Below are 20,245 nucleotides of genomic sequence, written 5' to 3' on the forward strand. Positions count from 1 at the left end.
ATCGATTCATGTTTCCTTGTTATGGTTAAGTCCGCATTGCGTGCCCACTAAACGACACATCTTCGTAAAGAACTTTTACACAGCTGAAAGTCGCACAAATGTCCCCAGCACTTATGGGTGGTTTTGACCAAAAAATATATTACATTTTGCTTAAAACCACTGTTGATGAGTTAACAACCAAGAAGAGTAGCAACAAATGTCAAGAAAATGAATAAATCGTTAGTATGAATACGTATGCACTAAAATGAAAACAAAACTGTAACCTAGTAGATAACTCGCAGTATTCTTACTTACAAAGGCGTAGTGTTTATGTTAAGAAGAGGTTTAGGGAAAGTTATAGCATAAATTGCAAATTTGCCCTTGAACATTCCATAAAGGAACAGGGGCAAACTTATCACATATTAATGAGTGCTGTGCGATTCAAGTTTAAGCTCACTGATAAGTGGCCTCCTTTTCATAGCCCAGTTGGAACTGCGTGCCGCGGTGCGACACTATTTTGGGGAAAAGTTTTTATGTGGCATAGTACCTTACAAATATCCCCCGCATTAGAGGGTCCTTCCCAGGATTTGAACCCAAACCTACAGTGTCATAGCCTCCATTTACCATTATGTTTTTAAAATGATTTGGGTCATATGGGGTTCTATATCAGAAATTTCGCCCATGGCGTCAATAGTGCCACTCTTATCTGCTTAGATAAGCTCCTTTATATGCAAATACATATTTTGTCCATAAACATTCCACTAAGGAACAGGGGCAAACTTCTCCCATATCAATGAGTGCAGTTCGATTGAAGTTTAAGCTCAATGATAAGGGGCCTCTTTTTATTGCCGAGTCCGAACGGCGTGCCACAGTGCGACACTTCTTTGGAGAGATGTTTTACATGGCATAGGACCTCACAAATGTTGTCAGCATTAGGAGGGGAAAACCACCACTGATGGTCCCGCCAGGATTCGAAAACAGATGTTCAGCATCATGCGTTACGGTGGCCCCCAAGCTTTTTTACGTAACTCTTCAAAAAAAGTACAGCATCTTGCAATCGTACTGCCATAATTCCATACTACGCCCATGACAACTTATACCCATATGCTAAGCGTATTCACCTTACTCTCCACAACCAATTGAAACGGTATGAAAAGGAAGAAGAACCTCACCATTTCTTATTGGACTTTTGTTAAGCGTGCTGCATTGTACACTGCAATGTGCCATGATGTGGTATGGTACAATGATGACACACATTTCAAAAGGAATAACCGTTTGGTTAGGTAATCCAGGTGTACTCCATTCACTAAGAATTCAATGCTGGTTGACTATGCTTTTATATATACACATATCCATTTCACCGCTTCACTCCACTCTGCCCACTCCACGATAGCATGTCAAGAGCTGAATTGACTGTAATGGAAACTCAAGTTGATACTTGTTAAGCAATTAATCTAGAAAACTAAATAGAATTTCCACCCTGGTCTACAGGAATTAACCCATTATTTCAGTATGGACAGTATGATGACTAACTCCTATTTTGTGTTCTACAATTTCCACTTTTAATGTTTCTTTTGCAGTTTGCGGTCTTCTAAATGTGGGAGTTGCTGCCATATTTGGTCCACAATCGAGGCACACAGCCAGTCATGTTCAAAGTATATGCGATAACATGGAGGTAAGTACAACTCGGTCATGTGGGGCAATTTAGGTTGGGGCGACAAAAGTTCAATGTGGGGAAAATGTGAAAAATAAAGATAATTGAAAATTAGAAAAGTTTATAGTGGAAATGGGTAATTTAAGATGAAAAACTTGAAGTCATATCACGCAAGGAATATAAATAAAGGACATAAGTACATCATACCATACGAGTATTTTCATTTATAAGAGAGGGAGATACTTATAAAAACTTAAATCAACAAGCAGTGTTGAAGAGGATTTATGTCGTTAAATAAATGATTTTGAACTAAAAATAAAGTAAAACTCATTAAGATTGGCCTTGTCGAACTATGGATACCCATCACCATGGATATATATGTTATCCTATTTTATAGTAAATCTACTATATCGATATTAATATCCGAATATGGGTCGATCTGAACCATATTTGGATCAGGTTCCAAGAAGCCTTATACAAGTCAAAGTTTCAAATTTCGGAAAAATCGGAAAGACGATTTTATGGGTTTCAAACTCTAAATTAGCATATCGGATTCTATATGGCAGTTACATCCAAATAAAATCTGATGTGGACTATACTTGGTTCGGATATCAGCGGTTAAGCGCAACTCTTTGTTCCAAATTTCAGCCAAATCGGATAATAAATGCGATTTTTATGGCAGCTATATTAAAATATGGATCGGTGCAGAGGTTAGCATGTCCACCTATGACGCTGAACGCCTGAGTTCGAGTCTTGGAGGGACCATCAGAAAAAATTTTCAGCGGTGATTTCCCCCTCCTAATGCTGGCAACATTTGTGAGGTACTATGCCATGTAAAACTTCTCTCCAAAGAGCTGTCGCACTGCGGCATGCCGTTCGGACTCGGTCACAAAAAGGAGGGCCCTTATCATTGAGCTTAAAATTTAATCGAACAGCACTCATTGATTTGTGGGAAGTTTGCCCCATTTCTTTAATGGAATGTTCATGGGCAAATTTGCATCTGCATCAACCAGAAGCATTGCAAGAGCTACCAATGTATCCAGAAAAAGTCTCAGTTAGGTGCGGTTTATGGGCTGGTGGCATTATTGGACCGTACTTCTTCAAAGATGATGCGAATCGTAACGTAATTGGGAATGGTGAGCGCTACCGTGAGATGATATCAACATGCTACACAGCACGCATTATAGTGGCCTTAGTGAGAGACGAGTTCAGTTAAACTTTTATTTCACGTTCGGGACCGGTCAATTGGCCGCCTAGATCGTGTGATTTAACGCCTTTAAACTATTTGTGTGGGGCTATATTAAAGCTCATGTCTATTCAGACAATCCTATTCAATTTACGCATTGAAAGACAACATTGAAGCATTTATTCGTGAGATACCGGCCGAAATGATGGAAAGAGTATATCAAAATTGGACGAAGCGGATGGATCATTTGAGGCTCAGCCACTGTCAACATTTTCATGAAATAATCTTTAAACGTTAAACAATATGGATCGTATTATCGATTCAATTAAAAATTTCATTCATTAATTTTTTTGAATTTCATGCTTTTTTATACCCACCACCGAAGGATGGGGGTATATACATTTTGTCATTCCGTTTGCAACACATCGAAATATCTACTTCCGACGCTATAAAGTATTTATATTCTTTATCAGCGTAAAAATCTAAGACGACCTAGTCATGTCCGTCCGTCTGTCTGTTGAAATCACGCTACAGTCTTTAAAAATAGAGATATTGAGCTGAAACTTTAGACAGATTCTTTTTTTGTCCAAAAGCAGGGTAAGTTCGAAGATGGGCTATATCGAGCTATTTCTTGATATAGCCCCCATATAGACCGTTCCTCCGATTTAGGGTCTTAGGCCCATAAAAGGCGCATTTATTGTCCGAATTCGCTGAAATTTGGGACAGTGAGTTGGGTTAGGTTCTTCGACAACTTTCGGAAATTTGGCCCAGATCGGTTCAGATATGGATATAGCTGCCATATAGACCGATCTCTTGATTTAAAGTCTTGACCCCATTAAAGGTATATTTTTTATTCGATTTCGCTGAAATTTGACACAGTGACTTATGTTAGGCTTTCTACATCCGTGTCGTATATGGTTCAGATCGGTCTACATTTGGATATGGCTATCAAAAAGACAAATATTTTGTTTTGTTTTGTTAGACCTCTCAATATCCGTGTCGAAGTTGGTCTAAATCGGACCATATTTCGATAAAGCTGGGCATAAATTATGCATTTTTCACCGGATTAAGACAACAGGTGTTTTACACATAAACATAGTGGATACCCACTACCTCGGAACTTAATGCCTTTTTACTTGTTTTTTTTTTAAGCATCACCCTTTATTAGAGTAAAGGTGCTCACACTTTTAAAAACCCTTCGATGTTAAAGCATAGCGCTTTAAATCCGGATTTAATGGCTCGATCATCTGTTTCCCTTTATAAAATCTGCTGACGAGAGCCTTAAATCCGGATTTAATGAGAAGTGTAAACGGCGTTTAAAGGCTTTTGGTGAAGCCTAACTTACCTTATCTTAGTTGGATATAAACACCACAAGTCTGGCCTTTGGCAAGAAGCAAGACACCGTATGATGGGCGCTAGGTACTCTACCTCATTATGTTGTAATGCCGGAAAAATTGCATGGGTCCTGGTAACCGAATGTCTGCATGCTTTTTAAGGCTTTCTTTACCATTAAGTATTTAATAATTATAAAGCTCATTGTTCTTAAATTCCGGTTCTTCAATGCATCCATCCGTATCATGTGGAAAATGCTTTTTCAACAAAGGCCTCAACATGTCCTTCGTTGTCTCGGCACTACCCTATATTATGATGGTGGGTATAAAAGCATTCGAAAGATGGATGGAGGGATTGGGGACTTGCCAGGTCTAAAGGCACACTGAGAGAAACCAATTATCTGGTGGGTATAAAAACATTCGAAAGATGGAGATGTTTGATTTGCCAGGTCTAAAGGCACACTGAAAGAAACCAATTATCTCATTGGCTAGATATCAGTTTCTCGCACAACATGGAGATATTTCAAATTTCAGCCAAATCAGTAAAACATTTCAGCTTCTAAGAGGTCACACAATCAAATCGAGGGATTGCTTTATAAGGAGATAAATCTAAACGCAAACCGATATGACATTTCTACAATCAAAAACGACCTATATCAATAACAAGTATATGAGTTTTCAGAGGATATAGCTTGATCGGCTTTAAATGTCAAGGCGGCCAAGTATATATGCTAGATTGTCTCACGCTATAAAGGAGAATTTTTTTTTCGGACTTTGAGAAATGCATACCCTTTTCTTTTGGATGGGTTAACGATAACACAAGCCGACACGACTTCCAAATTTGAATGTAGCACTTTCTAATGGATCCTAAGAAAAGATTTATATGACATTTGTCATTAAAATATTTGGTATGGAATGTTTTATTACCCATCCACAAGCCTCTGCTGAAGTGCACCGAAGTCGGATCAGATTGAGCAAAGTGCAGTGCATTTGAAACTTAAGCTAAATGTGGGCTTTAGAAAGAATTGCCACGCCAAATATCATCGAATTAGAAAACGGTGCCCCATATTTGTTGGTTGATTTGATATATTTTGTCTCTCTGTAGATGTACAAAATTTATTCTTTTTCAGATTCCTCATTTAGAAAACAGATGGGACTATCGCTTGCGAAGGGAAAGTTGCCTAGTCAACCTTTATCCAAACCCAAATACTCTGGCCAAGGTTAGTATTTAATATCAAATTCTATAAAAATATCTATTTTGTTCATTTCAATGTTTTCAGGCCTACGTGGATATTGTCAGACAATGGGGTTGGAAGTCATTTACCATTATCTATGAGAATAATGATGGTTTAATGCGTCTACAGGAACTGCTTAAAGAGCATGGACCTACACCATATCCAATAAATGTTAGACAATTGGATATGTATAATGACCATAGGTAAAGACTTCATAGAAACTGTGGTGCAATGGATTTTTTATTTATTTGGTTTGTCTTTCATTCTCCAGGCCCATGTTAAAGCAAATCAAAAACACCGCTGAGGCCCATATTGTATTGGACTGTTCCGCCGATAAGATTTACGAAGTTCTCAAACAGGCCCAGCAGGTTGGCCTAATGAGTGATTATCACAGTTATTTGATAACATCGCTTGACTTGCACGCCATCAATTTGGATGAGTTTCGTTATGGAGGCACCAACATCACCGGCTTTCGTCTCATCAATGATAAAATTGTCAATGATGTAGTGCGTCAATGGAGCATTGAGGAAAAGGGTGTCCTAAGGTCGGCCAATTTGACCACCATCAAAACAGAAACGGCTCTAATGTATGATGCGGTTCATTTGTTTGCCAAAGCCCTCCATGATTTGGATACATCACAGCAAATCGATATAAATCCCCTTAGTTGTGATGGACAAAATACTTGGCAGCATGGTTTCAGTTTAATCAATTACATGAAAATTGTTGAAATGAAGGGTCTCACAAATGTCATCAAATTCGATCATCAAGGCTTTCGCAGTGATTTCATAATGGACATTGTCGAATTGAGTCCGGGTGGTATACGCAAAGTGGGTACTTGGAATTCTACTATGCCAGATGGAGTGAATTTCACCCGCACCTTTAGTCAAAAGCAACAGGAAATTGAGGCCAATTTGAAAAATAAAACACTAATAGTAACTACGATTTTGGTGAGATTCTAATTTAAGTTTGTTTTTTGATTTCAATACACTTAAAATGTTTCTTTTAGAGTAACCCATATTGTATGAGAAAGGAGTCAGTGGTTTCTCTTACTGGTAATGATCAATTTGAAGGATATGCTGTTGACTTGATACACGAAGTCTCCAAATCCTTGGGATTCAACTACAAAATACAATTGGTTCCCGATGGAAATTATGGCAGCTATAACAAACTTACAGGGTATGTTTAACTATCCACAGCTTGTTTTTTTAGACGTGAATTTTTCAAAAGAATTACAATTCAATGTTATGCCTAAGAATTTACTTTTATTTAGAAAAAGGGTACAATTGTTATGATCTGGCAACTCAAACTAAGCATAATCATTCTTCTTTGAAATAATCTTCATATAAACCTTGTTGGACTTCATTCTACATTTTTTAGCTAGCTTTTCTTATATATTCGGACCTAGGAACTCTGAGACTAAGTTGTGGTGCGTGCAGAGAGAACCTGTCCTAAGTCCAGTTGGATTGGCTGGGCAATTAAACAGGTGGCGTGTATTGCTTTGTCCATGGTTACAATTGGGCATACACTTAACACGCTGGCGTCAATCCTAGCGCTGTAGTAGTTCAGGCGACTGCATCTGATGGAACGCTAACGATCCAGAACTACTCTGGTTTCCGAGGAAGGCCGATCTCTAGCGGCACTCGGTAGCTGTTTGCCGTTTCAGCTACCGTGTCTACGTGAATTCTATCTAGACCCGTCTGAAACCACTCCTGCTCTAAAGTTTCTCTTTTGTAGCGCTGAACCTTACGTTCTATATCATGTGTATCCTTCCTAATATCTCTGGCCGTTGGATGCCTATCCACGAGATAGTTGAGGCGACTGCTTCTGATGAAACGCAAACGAGCCCGAACTATTCTGGTTTCCTAGGAAGGCTAACTCCATTATGTGAATGGGTGGCGATCCATCTCTAACGACACTCGTTAGCTGTTTACCGTTTTTGCTATCGTGTCTACGTGAATTCTATCTAGACCCGTCTGAAACCCCGCCTGATCTAAAGGTTCTCTCTTCTATATCATGTGTATCCTTTCTGATATCTCTGGGCGTTGGATGCCTATCTACGAGATAGTGAATAGAATGATATCTTCGATGGCAGCCCAGTAGATACTGCTTTAACAGCATGTAGGTTGCCCAAAAAGTAATTGCGGATTTTTCATATAGTCGGCGTTGACAAATTTTTTCACAGCTTGTAACTCTGTAATTGCATTCTTTCTTCTGTCAGTTATCAGCTGTTACTTTTAGGGTGCTTTAGAAAAAAGTGTAAAAAAGTATATTCGAGTTCATTCTAAGTTTTATAAAAAATGCATTTACTTTCTTTCAAAAAATCCGCAATAACTTTTTGGGCAACCCAATAGTTGTGCCTTCGCGCGGTTATGATCTTTGTCTCCCGATGAAAATAGTACACTCCGGATCTTTGTCTCCTGATGGAAATGGTCTACACATGAGTACACACCAGAGCTGCATAGTTTATCACTTACGGGCCAATTGTTTTGTACGTGATCGGAATTCTTATGCCTTCGACTATCACATTGAACTCCTTATTCATCTTCGCTGACGATGGAGCGAACATTGTTGCTGAAGATTTGGTGGCGTATATCTTCCAATTTCGGCCTACGAAATAAACCACAAGTGATTAAACATTGAAGGAGATATCACCCCCAATTCGAGAACACCCTGCTTTGCTCTACGGGATTACGACTTCTTATCTCTAAATTCCAAAAACGACTGGCGACCATAGAGATAGTTCGGAGGAATGTGTCAGCAATGTCCTCAAAATGCGTGGCATGACTGACCGCATTGAAGGCTTTCGAGAGGTCCAGAGCACCGAGGACCGTTCTATCGCATGGCCTGGCCTGAATTGTACGCAATCTACGGAATCCTTTCTGTTGCTCAGCAAATAGAAAATCTCCCACTACGACTGGGGAGGGGAAGTCCATCAATCATTTGGCAAAAGAAGGGAGATCGGTCTATACGTCTCTCCTTTGCTCGAGTCCCTTCCAGGCTTCAGTAGGGCATCACTCTGTCCTTTTTCCATATATGGGGAACTATATGAGTGCTCAGAAATTGTTAAGGATCTGTGTCATGTAATAGACTCCCGCTACATCCAAGTTCTTCAGCACTGCGTATGACATTTGTAGCTCCGTCCACGGCAAATAGTGATGGTGATGGATCACCGGCAAAGACGAATACGTCTCCTCCTTTCATTGCCACTCCCGGGATGCTCAATAAATTAGAGGTTAAATAACCGGGCGCATCTCTTCGAATTAGTCACTATAACGAGTAAGTCGCCAAAATGATTAAGGTCCTGTCATCCATTTTGCAGGGGCTCGAACGTGATTTAACAGTAGACCACAGCTTGCCAATGCCTGCGTCTTAGTTACGTTGCTTCAAGTGCTCTATCCATAAATTCCGCTTATATTTGTTAACATTGATTTCCAGATTTAGCTGTTGTTGTTGTAGCCACATTTGAATGTAGAGTTGGCGATCCTCGTCAAACTCTTATAGGCGAGCAAGCTAGTTCCGGTCTATACGACCGATCGTCGCGGGAACACGATGGCTATAGTTATTTAAAGGCGCCAATAACTCGCCTTGTCTTTTCGTGCAACATATGCACTTAGTATTTAAGCAAGAGCCGGTGTCACACGGTCTCTTACTGAGACTCTCCATTAGATACCGCTGATTGTTCACGACTACAGTTGCAGCTACTCCGTATGGAACATTCCACTAACCGCAATCTGTAGACGCGTCCGGTAGCGCCTGACTAAGCTTCTCGTGATAACGAAGAACACCACACAGATTGAAGTTCAAAGTTTCAGCCGGTATGATGCTCATAGTTATCCCGTGCCGGACAAGATTTAGTTCCCTGGACAGGTGGTCTGATGGCATGTGTGTTGGCATCAATATCAGCCCAATTGAGGTGACTGCATTAGAAATACTCTGATTGCCTGAGGGAGGTTAATCTCACTATGTGTTATGGTTGGCGGATGGTATAATATATCGTATCCTTCTGAATGCCTCATGAGCTACTTGATTCGGAGGCTCTCTTTCCACATATGACTGCCACCCACATAAAATTTTCGCTATTTTACATTTCAAGTCCGACTGAAGGGAAGTGTTGTTAATGTCCTCAAAAAAAAAGGCATAGCTGACCGTCCTATGGCACGGCTTAACCGGGTTGAGTTATTCGCTAGTACGTATTAACTGAAACCCCATCATCGCGGGTATCCAAAGTTCGACCCAGCTAAATATCCACCGCAGGATAGTTGTTGTTGTTGTAGCAGTTTGTTGTGTTCTATCTTTGGTCTGCTTGATTCTGTTGAGAGTCAAGACCCAGGAACTCTGTGACTAAGATGGGGTGCGTCCACAGGGATCTGGGTCTGAGTCGAGTGGGTCTGGCTGAGCAGTTAAACAGGTGACGTGTATCGTGTTCGTCTTTTACCGAAGGATAATGGAGGGTATTGGTGTAAGACCCCATGAACTCTATATATTCTTGATATTTAAAGTCCATCCGTCTGCTACCTCCATCTGCCAAAAACACACTAACTTTCATACGAGTTGAACTAGCCTGTCGATTTTTTGTAAAGTTAACTGTTATCGATGCATGTCGGTTGGGATTGCAAATAGACCAAATAATAGACCAATAAATAGACCAGAACCGATATTTTGTTTTTAATTTTTTTGCATCTAGTGGAGGCAATTCATATCCGATTTGGATGAACAATGCACGAAGACCTCTTTTTGGTTTAGACCCGTTTTCTTCAATTCGTCGATTTCGAAAGAGATATCTGTTTTGTTCACAAAAAAATTAACTAACCTAGTGTAGATGTTCCCTAGATAATAGTTTTAGGGACCCAGATGCCAATTGTTCAGATGACAGTTTAAGTTTATTATGAACGAGCTTAGATAGAGCCCCTACATAAATAATTCTATCGATATACCCTTGTCAGTCTATAGTAGTCACAATTTTGGTCCGATCATTGCAAAATTTTCATGCAGTATTTTATTTGATATCTCAATGTCAATATTTTCACCCAATGTCCACTTCCAGGGTTTACAAGGCCACACCTCTTCATCCGAAATTCGCAAGTTGTATCAAGGAATGTTTAATATGAAGCGTATAGGGTATTACATAGTCCAATTAACCCGACTTGACACTTTGTTTACATATTCAATATATTATTGTTTTTATTGACAAGATAATTTTCATGATTTCAGGGAATGGAATGGTATGATTCGTGAACTTCTAGAGCAGCGTGCAGACTTGGCTATTGCTGATCTTACAATAACCTTTGAAAGAGAGCAAGCCGTAGATTTTACAACACCTTTTATGAATTTGGGAGTTTCGATATTGTATCGTAAGCCCGTCAAGCAACCACCGAATTTGTTCTCTTTTCTTTCACCACTCTCATTGGACGTATGGATTTATATGGCCACCGCTTATTTGGGAGTATCAGTTCTACTTTTCATATTAGCCAAGTAAGTATAGTATTAGCCGAAGAGCAAAAGAAAGTAAGAACCATTAATATAAACCAATGCAAATGTACCACGAAGTATTCTTCAATATACATATGTATGTAAGTTTTTAGAAATAACAGCCTCATATTTTCAGATTTACTCCCTACGAGTGGCCTTCGTATACAGATCCTCATGGCGATAAGGTTGAAAGTCAATTCACTCTACTCAACTGCATGTGGTTTGCCATAGGTTCGCTAATGCAACAAGGATGCGATTTTCTACCCAAGTAAGTAAAAACTTGCCGATTTCTCTTAGAATTGATATGACTTCATTATATTTTATTGCTTACAGAGCTTTATCCACCCGTATGGTTGCTGGTATTTGGTGGTTCTTCACCCTCATCATGATATCTTCGTATACAGCTAATTTGGCTGCCTTTTTAACCGTGGAACGCATGGACTCACCCATCGAAAGTGCTGAAGATTTGGCCAAACAAACCCGCATCAAATATGGAGCTTTGAAGGGAGGCAGCACAGCTGCTTTCTTTAGGGTAACATTTATTTTCGATATACTAGTAGCGAATCAGATGCAATTCAGTCTATCATATGTTTTCTTTAGGATTCCCGAATATCCACTTACCAAAGGATGTGGTCATTCATGGACTCGGCAAGACCTTCAGTGTTTACTTCAAGTAACGGTGAAGGGGTAGATAGAGTAGCCAAAGGAAAAGGTAAAACATTGTTTTGTTATAGTCCTCTAAAAAAAATGTTAATCTTTGTTTTCCTGGTTTTTTTTTGATAGGAAATTATGCATTCCTTATGGAGTCCACCTCCATTGAATATGTCACCGAACGTAACTGTGATCTGACGCAAGTTGGAGGAATGTTGGACACAAAATCCTATGGCATTGCAACACCACCGAGTAAGAATTCAATTATAATAAAAATCTTCAATTATAAACGACCGTATTCACAAAACTTAGTGAAGCCTTAAAATAGGTTTATTTGGAAGTTCAATAAAGGGAATATTTTAAGTAAATCTATTTCTGCGTTAAGTTTTGTGAACACCGGATAAAATATTTGCTCACCCTATGAAAATAGGGTATCTTATATTTTGATATCCGAAAAGGGAACTGACCCTTCCTCTTACCCTAATTTTCAAAAACGCTAAGCGAAATTGTGTTTGCATCGACATGTCTTTTACATGTAACACGATCAAGATAACATGGGTGCCGTAGTGTCTGTGGAGACACCCCACCCAGAAAAATCCGTTAAAATGAACATTTAGACCAATCACGACAAAATGCACATGAAATTGTAGGTTTTCTGGAAGTAGTGTCTAAATCTTATATAAAAATATTGCCCCACATCTTTGGGGCTTCCCCACTCCGAACCCAAATCCCCCCAGAGGATATGCTTTTCCATTGGGAAAACTGAGTATCAAATGAAAGATTTCTGGAACTAGAGTACTAATCCTATATTTTTGTCAGGGATCAAGTATCTGAGGGAACGCTCACCTCCTAAAACCTCCCAATAATACCGATTGGAAAATATAGGTAGGTAATGACAGGAATTAAAGTACGAGTCAAAAATTGACAGGAATTAAAGTACGAGTCAAAAATTTGGCTCACATATCTGGGGTCCACCCAATTAGGTTAGGTTAGGTTAAAGTGGAAGTCTGCCATCAAACTCACTTAGACGTTTTCGTCCATTGTGATACCACTGAAACAGAAGAAGGAAGATGCCTTCTAGTTCCTATCGTTGAACCATCCATATCGCTTTAAAGAGACAAACAACTTGCGAACGTTCACAATCGCTGAATCAGGTTCTCAAAGAAATTAGAACCAAAAATGGAACTCTTTCTAACTGCTAGTGCGGGACTCACACAAAAAGGTTTTCTATAGTCTCTTCTTCTTTGATGTCCTCACAGCTTCTGCAAAAGTCGTTGCTGGCAACCTTCAGTCTGTCAGCATGTTTTCCGATTAGACAGTGTCCTGTCATGACGAACACAATGACTGAGACGTCTGTTCTAGGCAGTGACAGCAAATCGGTAGACATCTTCAAGTCTAGATTAGGTCATATAGTTTTGGAATGCCCACAGTCCCCGCTTTGTGACCATCTATCTCCAGTTTTCCTGGAATGTGTAAAGTAGTTCCAAGTCTCACAAGCTCGTCCGCTTTACAATTCCCTGGGATATTTCTGTGGCCCGGCACCCAGAACAGGTGAATTTTGAACTGCTCAGCCATTTCGTTGAGAGATCTGCGACAGTCGGGGGCAGTTTTTGTGTTCAGAAATACGTTCTCCAAGGACTTAATGGCTGTATGGCTGTCTGAGAAGATATTTATGCCAATCGTCGTTATGACATTATATATTCCTTAATTGCAAGGATCTCCGTTTGATACACACTACAGTGGTCGGGTAACCTTTTCGATATGGCCAGTTCTAGATCTTAAGAGTACACCCCAAAGCCCATCTGGTCGTCTAGTTTGGAACCATTCGTATAGAAGTCTACACTCAACCAAATTTTGTTATTCAAAACAGCAAACATGTTTGCTAAAACAGCAGTGTTTGTCTGCTGAAAATGGGAAAGCAGACATTACTGCTATTTCAGCAAACATAGGGCTGCTGTATTGGCAAACATTTCTTACTGCCATTTCAACTAACGAAATCTGTTGTATTGAGTATACAAGTCTGTTACTTGTTTTGATTACTTTAGGCATTTTTTTAGATTTTTTTTAGAAATTTTGTTGGAAGAGATCCCATTTTTTTAGATTTTTTTTAGAAATTTTGTTGGAAGAGATGATTTTTATTTGTGGAATATTACTGTAAAAAAGCTAACTGATCCATCCATTGGTATACATTTCGAAATGTGGCTGTTCTAGCTCGCATTTTTTGGTATTGCCCTACTAATGTGCACATAGCTGACGTGGTCTTTTGTATCTACATTTAAAGGAAAAAGATTATGGAAAGTAAACATTCAGTGGTGATTATAAACATCCACTAAGACACACATTTACATATGTGGTATATTTTTATACCCACCACCGAAGGATGGGGGTATATTCATTTTGTCATTCCGTTTGCAACACATCGAAATATCCATTTCCGACCCTATAATGTATATATATTCTTGATCAGCGTCAAAAACCTAAGACGATCTAGACATGTCCGTCCGTCTGTCTGTTGAAATCACGCTACAGTCTTCAAAAATAGAGATATTGAGCTGAAACTTTGCACAAATTCTTTTTTTGTCCATAGGCAGGTTAAGTTCGAAGATGGGCTATATCGGACTATATCTTGATATAACCCCCATATAGACCGATCCTCCGATTTAGGGTCTTAGGCCCATAAAAGCCAAATTTATTATCCGAATTTGCTGAAATTTGGGACAGTGACTTGTGTTAGGTCCCTCGACATCCTTCATCAATTTGGCCCAGATCGGATCGGATTTCGATAAAGCTGGCATATAGACCGATCCTCCGATTTAGGGTCTTAGACTCATAAAAGCCACATTTATTATCCGATTTTGCTGAAATTTGGGACAGTGAGTTGTGTTAGGCCCCTCGACATCCTTCGTCAATTTGACCCAGATCGGTTCAGATTTGGATATAGCTGCCATATAGACCGATCCTACGATTTAGGGTCCTAGGCCCATAAAAGCCACATTTATTATCCGATTTTGCTGAAATTTGGGACAGTGAGTTGTGATAAGCCCTTCGACATCCTTCGTCAATTTGGCCCAGATCTGTCCAGATTTGGATATAGCTGCCATATAGACCGATCCCCCGATTTAAGGTTTTAGGCCCATAAAAGCCACATTTATTACCCGATTTGTTGAAATTTTGGACAGTGAGTAGAGTTAGGCCCTTCGATATCCCTTGTCAATTTGGCTTAGATCGGTCCAGATTTGGATATAGCTGCCATTTAGACCGATCTCTCGATTAAAGGTTTTGGGCCCATAAAAGGCGCATTTATTGTCCGATGTGGCCGAAATTGGGGACAGTGGGTTAAATTAAGCTCCTCGACATACTTCTGCAATATGGCACAGATCGGTTCAGATTTGGATATAGCTGCCATATAGCCCGATCTCTCGATCTAAGGTTTTGGGGTCATAAAAGGCGCGTTTATTGTCCGATGACGCCGAAATTTGGGACGGAGAGTTGTGTTAGGCCCTTCGATATCCTTTTTAAATTTGATCCTGATCCGTCCAGATCTGCCATATAGACCTATATCCCGATTTATAGTCTTGGTCCCATAAAGTCGCATTTTTAATCCGATTTCACTTAAATTTTACACAGTGACTTATGCTAAGCATTTCGACATCCGTTTAGTACATGGTTCAAATCGGTTTAATTTTAGATATAGCTACTTAAAAGACCAATATTTTGTAATACGCAATTGAAAAATGACTTGTACTTATAAGTATTTGGTCCAAATCGGAACATATTTCGATATAGCTGCTATGGGGCATACGGTATGCAATTTTCACCGGATTTTGACGAAAGGTGTTTTACATATATACCCGAGGTGGTGGGTATCCAAAGTTCGGCCCGACCGAACTTAACGCCTTTTTACTTGTTTCTTCTAACATCCCCTTCATAATTAAGCAGCAGTCATTTTCAGTAAACAAGAAACTTTTCAGCACTAAGCCTGCTGCCCTGAAATTGCAGTACTACTGCTATAATAGCAGAACTACTGCTACAATAGCAGCAAACTTAACTACTAATATTCAGCAAACAGTGTTTGCTATCTTCAGCAAATTTTTTTCCATGAGTATATGTAACTTCTATTACCAGGGGTTCGTAGTTGCAATCGGTGTTATCATTAAAAGTGGTACAGTACTTTTATCAAAAAGTGGCACAGTAAAGGTGTATCCACACTGCCTGCAACATCGGACATTGTATCAAGGATAACACAGTGCCCGTAGCCGCCACATGACCAAAGAGAAAGCTTCCTTAGCCTCACGACAGTGGCCGCAGCAATTCGTTCAGCCACAATGTCCAATACCCAACCGGATCCTTTGGATCCAGTAGGTGGACTTTTGAAACGCCGTCCACCAGACCACAACATCATATAGCATTATAGGCCTGAGAATTGCAGACACGCGATCTAAATCCCCAATTTTTGGCCAATGGCTCTGTATAGAGCAAGTTGCCAAAATGTTGGATTTGAAGTTCAATTTCCTGTCCAGCCAAACACCCAGGTATTTTGCGCTTTCTTCAAATGAAACATTCTCTCTTCCCAAGGAGACAGGTGCCACTGTAGACAAATTGTATCTCCTCCTGAAAGAACTACTTCGGACTTGTACAGATTTATACCTAGACCACTTTCGGTAGCCTACTTTGCTGTTGCACGTAGAGCTTCCTGAAGTATATATCTTAGAGTGCTGGGAATCTTTCCCCTTACCGCAATTGCCACGTCATCAGCATACACGACCACTTTTACACCTTTTTCTTCCAGAGCAATAATATATTATTAATGGCTATATTCCAAAGTAGAGAAGACAGTACATCCCCTTGAGGCGTTCCTCTGCTGACCCATCTTTTTAAATCCACAGATCCCAAGCCTGCCGTAATGCATCTTTTAGTAAGTAAGTTATTAATAAACTTTCTTACGGTCGAGTTGATGCCTAGAAACTCCAACTCCTTCATGATTGACGTCGGGTTAACATTATTGAAAACACCTTCAAGAAATGCTACCATTGTATATTCCTTGACAGCGAGAGAACCCTTTATGTAACCGACTAGGTCGTGAAGGGCTGTTTCAGTGGATTTTTCTTTACTATATGCATGCTGCTGCCGCGACAGGCGATCTCCGGGGATCTTTGCTCTAAGATATATTTCTATCAACCTCTCAAGAGTTTTCAGCATGAAGGATGACAGGACGAAAATCTTTCACCTTCGTGTGGTAGGATTTTCCTGCTTTCGAAACATTTTATTGAAATTTTACCTTTAGAAAAATTTTCATAAAAATGAGCCTCGTCTTCTCACGATCTGGATCCCCGCATAGGATTTTCTCCTTCCTACCGACCGTTTCGCTGTTCCACAATGTTGCATGCGCATTCGTCGCCCACTCCCTTAACTCGGACTGCGTCGACCCGAAAGGCTTCGGAATAACCAAGTTTATTGACGGCAGACCTCTGGCCTTCACCGCTAAATCCCGTTTCCCCTTACTCCGTTATAGCCCGGCACCCAAACGATGCGGATTTTTCCATTCCAGAGAAGGCGTTAATCTCCTTTTTACACTCCAAGACTGTTCGTGACCTTACCGTCCTGGTTGTTATTGTCCTTATGGTAATTTTACTGTCGGTAAAGATGTTCAAACTCGACGTCCTCGCGTTAGCACCACACCACTTCACACATTCCGTGATCGCCCGGATCTCCGCCTGCAGGACCTAATTATGGTCAGGCAGTCTAAAACAGATGTCAGTACCTGGGGTTTCAATGTTAACCCCCAGGCCCACTCTGTCCTCTAGCTTTGATCCATCCGTGTAACATGATCTTCCAGATGACAATACTTTTAGGTACTTAGTTTACATTTTTTAAATGCACCCAATATGGCCAATATTGGACAGCAAACTACCCACAATAAGAAGTATCTATTAAAAATTTCATGCGCATAGCCTCATTCATTCCACGGTATCGTGATTTGGTCTACCTGTTAAACGGACGGACGAATAATTACTTCGAATACTCAGGCAGTTGAGAATATTTATTGTAAATATTTCGAGGTGTTACAAACGAAATGAAAAATGTTGGGGAAAAACACACTTTATAGGGCGCAACCTGAGCACAGGAACGAGATTCTGAAGTCCGTTTCTGGGGCAAAGGCTCCTCCATCCCCTAGAAACCCAAAATGCCCCACGGGAGGCATTGTCGTTGGCGCTACCTAGGGATTGCCGCGTGGATATGGCAATCACCTTTTAATGCTCTCAGGAGTATATTTAATGTGGTCTACCTTTACACTCACGATGTGATGTCTTCATACTTATCTTCATCCTCCTCCTCTTCATCCTAAATATTGGATAGAAGTGAACATTTTAAAGAAACTCCGTAGTCTAATTCTTAATTCCTTTCATTTGGTACTCATATTGCCTAGGGTTAAGGTCCAAAATTCTCAAGATCCCTTAGGTCCTTCCCAGGTCCAATTTTTGTTTTTACATATTCGTAATCTACTCGCTAATACCTTTCATTTTACCTTGGTTGGGTATCACCCCAATTCTTTAGTGGTGGGTATAAAATATAGCATTATAGGAGTCGGAGGCGAGTCATTGCTTAACTGCGCAGCCCTGTTTAGGACAATCTAGGACTCAAATGTAAAGCCATTTAGAGAAGAGTACAAAGTATTTTGGAAGCCGTCCCAGCCATATAAATCCTTCAAACAATCGTGGGCTTTCGGGAGCCATTGTAAAGTGAAGAGAAGGACACGGGGCCAGCTAGTATTAAGATATAGTATGTAGTTTTTATAGATCTCACAATTAGGAGGCCACCGTAGCGCAGAGGTTAGCATATCCGCCTATGACGCTGAACGCCTGGGTTCGAATCCTGGCGAGACCACCAGAAAAATTTTTCAACGGTGGTTTTTCGCTCCTAATGCTGGCAACATTTGTGAGATACTATGCCATGTAAAACTTCTTTCCAAAGAGGTGACGCACTGCGGCATGCCGTTCGGACTCGGCTTTAAAAAGAAGACCCCTTATCATTGAGCTTAAAACTTGAATCGGACAGCACTCATTGATATGTGAGAAGTTTGCCCCTGTTCCTTAGTGGAATGTTCATGGGCAAAATTTGCATTTGTATTTGTATTTACATGGATCTCACAATCATAGGGGCCAAACTTATACTGGTTTATGATTAATTTAGCAATTATCTGTTTTTCTTAAAAATCTCCCTCAGATTCACCTTACCGCACTGCCATCAACAGCGTCATTCTTAAACTCCAAGAAGAAGGAAAACTACACATTCTAAAAACAAAATGGTGGAAAGAGAAACGAGGCGGTGGCAAATGTCGTGTGGAAACTTCCAAATCATCCTCGGCAGCCAACGAATTGGGACTAGCCAATGTGGGCGGTGTCTTTGTCGTTTTGATGGGAGGCATGGGCGTAGCCTGTGTTGTAGCCGTCTGTGAATTTGTGTGGAAGTCAAGAAAAGTCGCTGTCGAAGAACGTCTAAGTGCCATACTCCATGAATGAGATGAGCAATAAACCCAAGATGTCTGGGTTTAAACATCGGCTGAGAAAACATAGAATGCAATTAGGAAAATTCTAACGAAATAAAAGAACGAATGATTAACTGAATTAACACTCATACAACAAACAGACAAAACAAATACACTTACACCGGTGTTCACAAAACCGAATGTGGATATGAAATAGGTTTATTTGACAGATTTCCTTTATAGAAATGTCAAAAAAAACCTATGTTAAGGCTTCACTAAGTTTTGTGAATAAGGCAGTTAAAATACTACACACACACACCAATATTTACTCAATACCCAAAAGAATAAAAATTGTCGAGAATTTATATCAATGTCTTCGAATAAAATTTAAACACACAAAACGAAAAATTGGATAATTAAAAAAATATTTGTCTTAGTAAGCGAATAACTTCGAAACATCTCTCATCTCATAGAAACCCCGTATTTATCACCTTCCCATTAAGCTCATATCATGCTCCATTTCCATTCAGTTTCGTCTCATTTATCTTTTCCTCTAAAAAAAACGGTAACAAAACCCCTTCTAATTGCTACAACTACTCTTTAGATATGTATTTGCATTTACACGACAATTATTATGAACTAAATGGGAATTGTAATTGTAAGATAAGCTACCTATAGTTAATTAGACACTTAACGAAAGAGACTTTTTTTCTTTTCCAAAAACAGATAACTAGTAAGGAATAAAGTTTAAGTAGCCTTAGTTTTAAATTACTACAGAGATGATGAATATAAACAAAATTAACCAAAGGAGCAAATAAAGATATACAATTTTTGGAAATTTATGTTACAATTGTTAATGAGTTACATATAAGTTCTAAATTAAATATATCAAGAAAAACCCGATGTAATGACAAAACACTATGGCATCAAATTCGGCCATTTGGAACCTTTTATAGCAAGCCTATTTGAAAAACGGAAGTCCTTATTTCAAGAAGATCCCTAAAACAATTCAATGGAAACAACCTTTCAATGCTGTGGATGGTAAGTATCGAAAAGTATGGACCACATATCGATGTAGGTAGAGAGGAAACTTATGTTTAGCGATCATCCTTTGCAATATAATGACAGCCTATACCCATGTAACCCTCTTTTCAGAAAATGTCAAATCTTGTGTCTACTAAAGTGTTTTTGAGGAAACGAGAAAGACCAGAAAATATGAAAAATTTGGTAAGTATCGGAAATAATGGACCACAT

General features: G+C 39.6%; 1 protein-coding gene across 1 annotated transcript in view; it reads left to right on the forward strand.

Moving 5' to 3' along the window:
* Positions 1 to 19,833, forward strand: part of LOC106089452 (glutamate receptor ionotropic, kainate 2) — a 39,712-nt gene extending 19,879 nt beyond the window's left edge. The window contains exons 3-13 of the mRNA XM_059361838.1: positions 1,560 to 1,654; positions 5,281 to 5,370; positions 5,431 to 5,588; positions 5,657 to 6,332; positions 6,392 to 6,561; positions 10,597 to 10,857; positions 10,991 to 11,122; positions 11,188 to 11,386; positions 11,455 to 11,566; positions 11,638 to 11,757; positions 18,730 to 19,833. Of these exons, the coding sequence (XP_059217821.1) occupies positions 1,560 to 1,654; positions 5,281 to 5,370; positions 5,431 to 5,588; positions 5,657 to 6,332; positions 6,392 to 6,561; positions 10,597 to 10,857; positions 10,991 to 11,122; positions 11,188 to 11,386; positions 11,455 to 11,566; positions 11,638 to 11,757; positions 18,730 to 19,025 (2,309 nt within the window). The 3' untranslated portion in view covers positions 19,026 to 19,833. The remainder of the gene's footprint in view (positions 1 to 1,559; positions 1,655 to 5,280; positions 5,371 to 5,430; positions 5,589 to 5,656; positions 6,333 to 6,391; positions 6,562 to 10,596; positions 10,858 to 10,990; positions 11,123 to 11,187; positions 11,387 to 11,454; positions 11,567 to 11,637; positions 11,758 to 18,729) is intronic.
* The last annotated feature ends 412 nt before the right edge of the window (positions 19,834 to 20,245 follow it).

This window comes from Stomoxys calcitrans, chromosome 2 (assembly GCF_963082655.1).
Source record: "Stomoxys calcitrans chromosome 2, idStoCalc2.1, whole genome shotgun sequence".
In the NCBI taxonomy this organism is placed as follows: Eukaryota; Metazoa; Arthropoda; class Insecta; order Diptera; family Muscidae; genus Stomoxys; species Stomoxys calcitrans.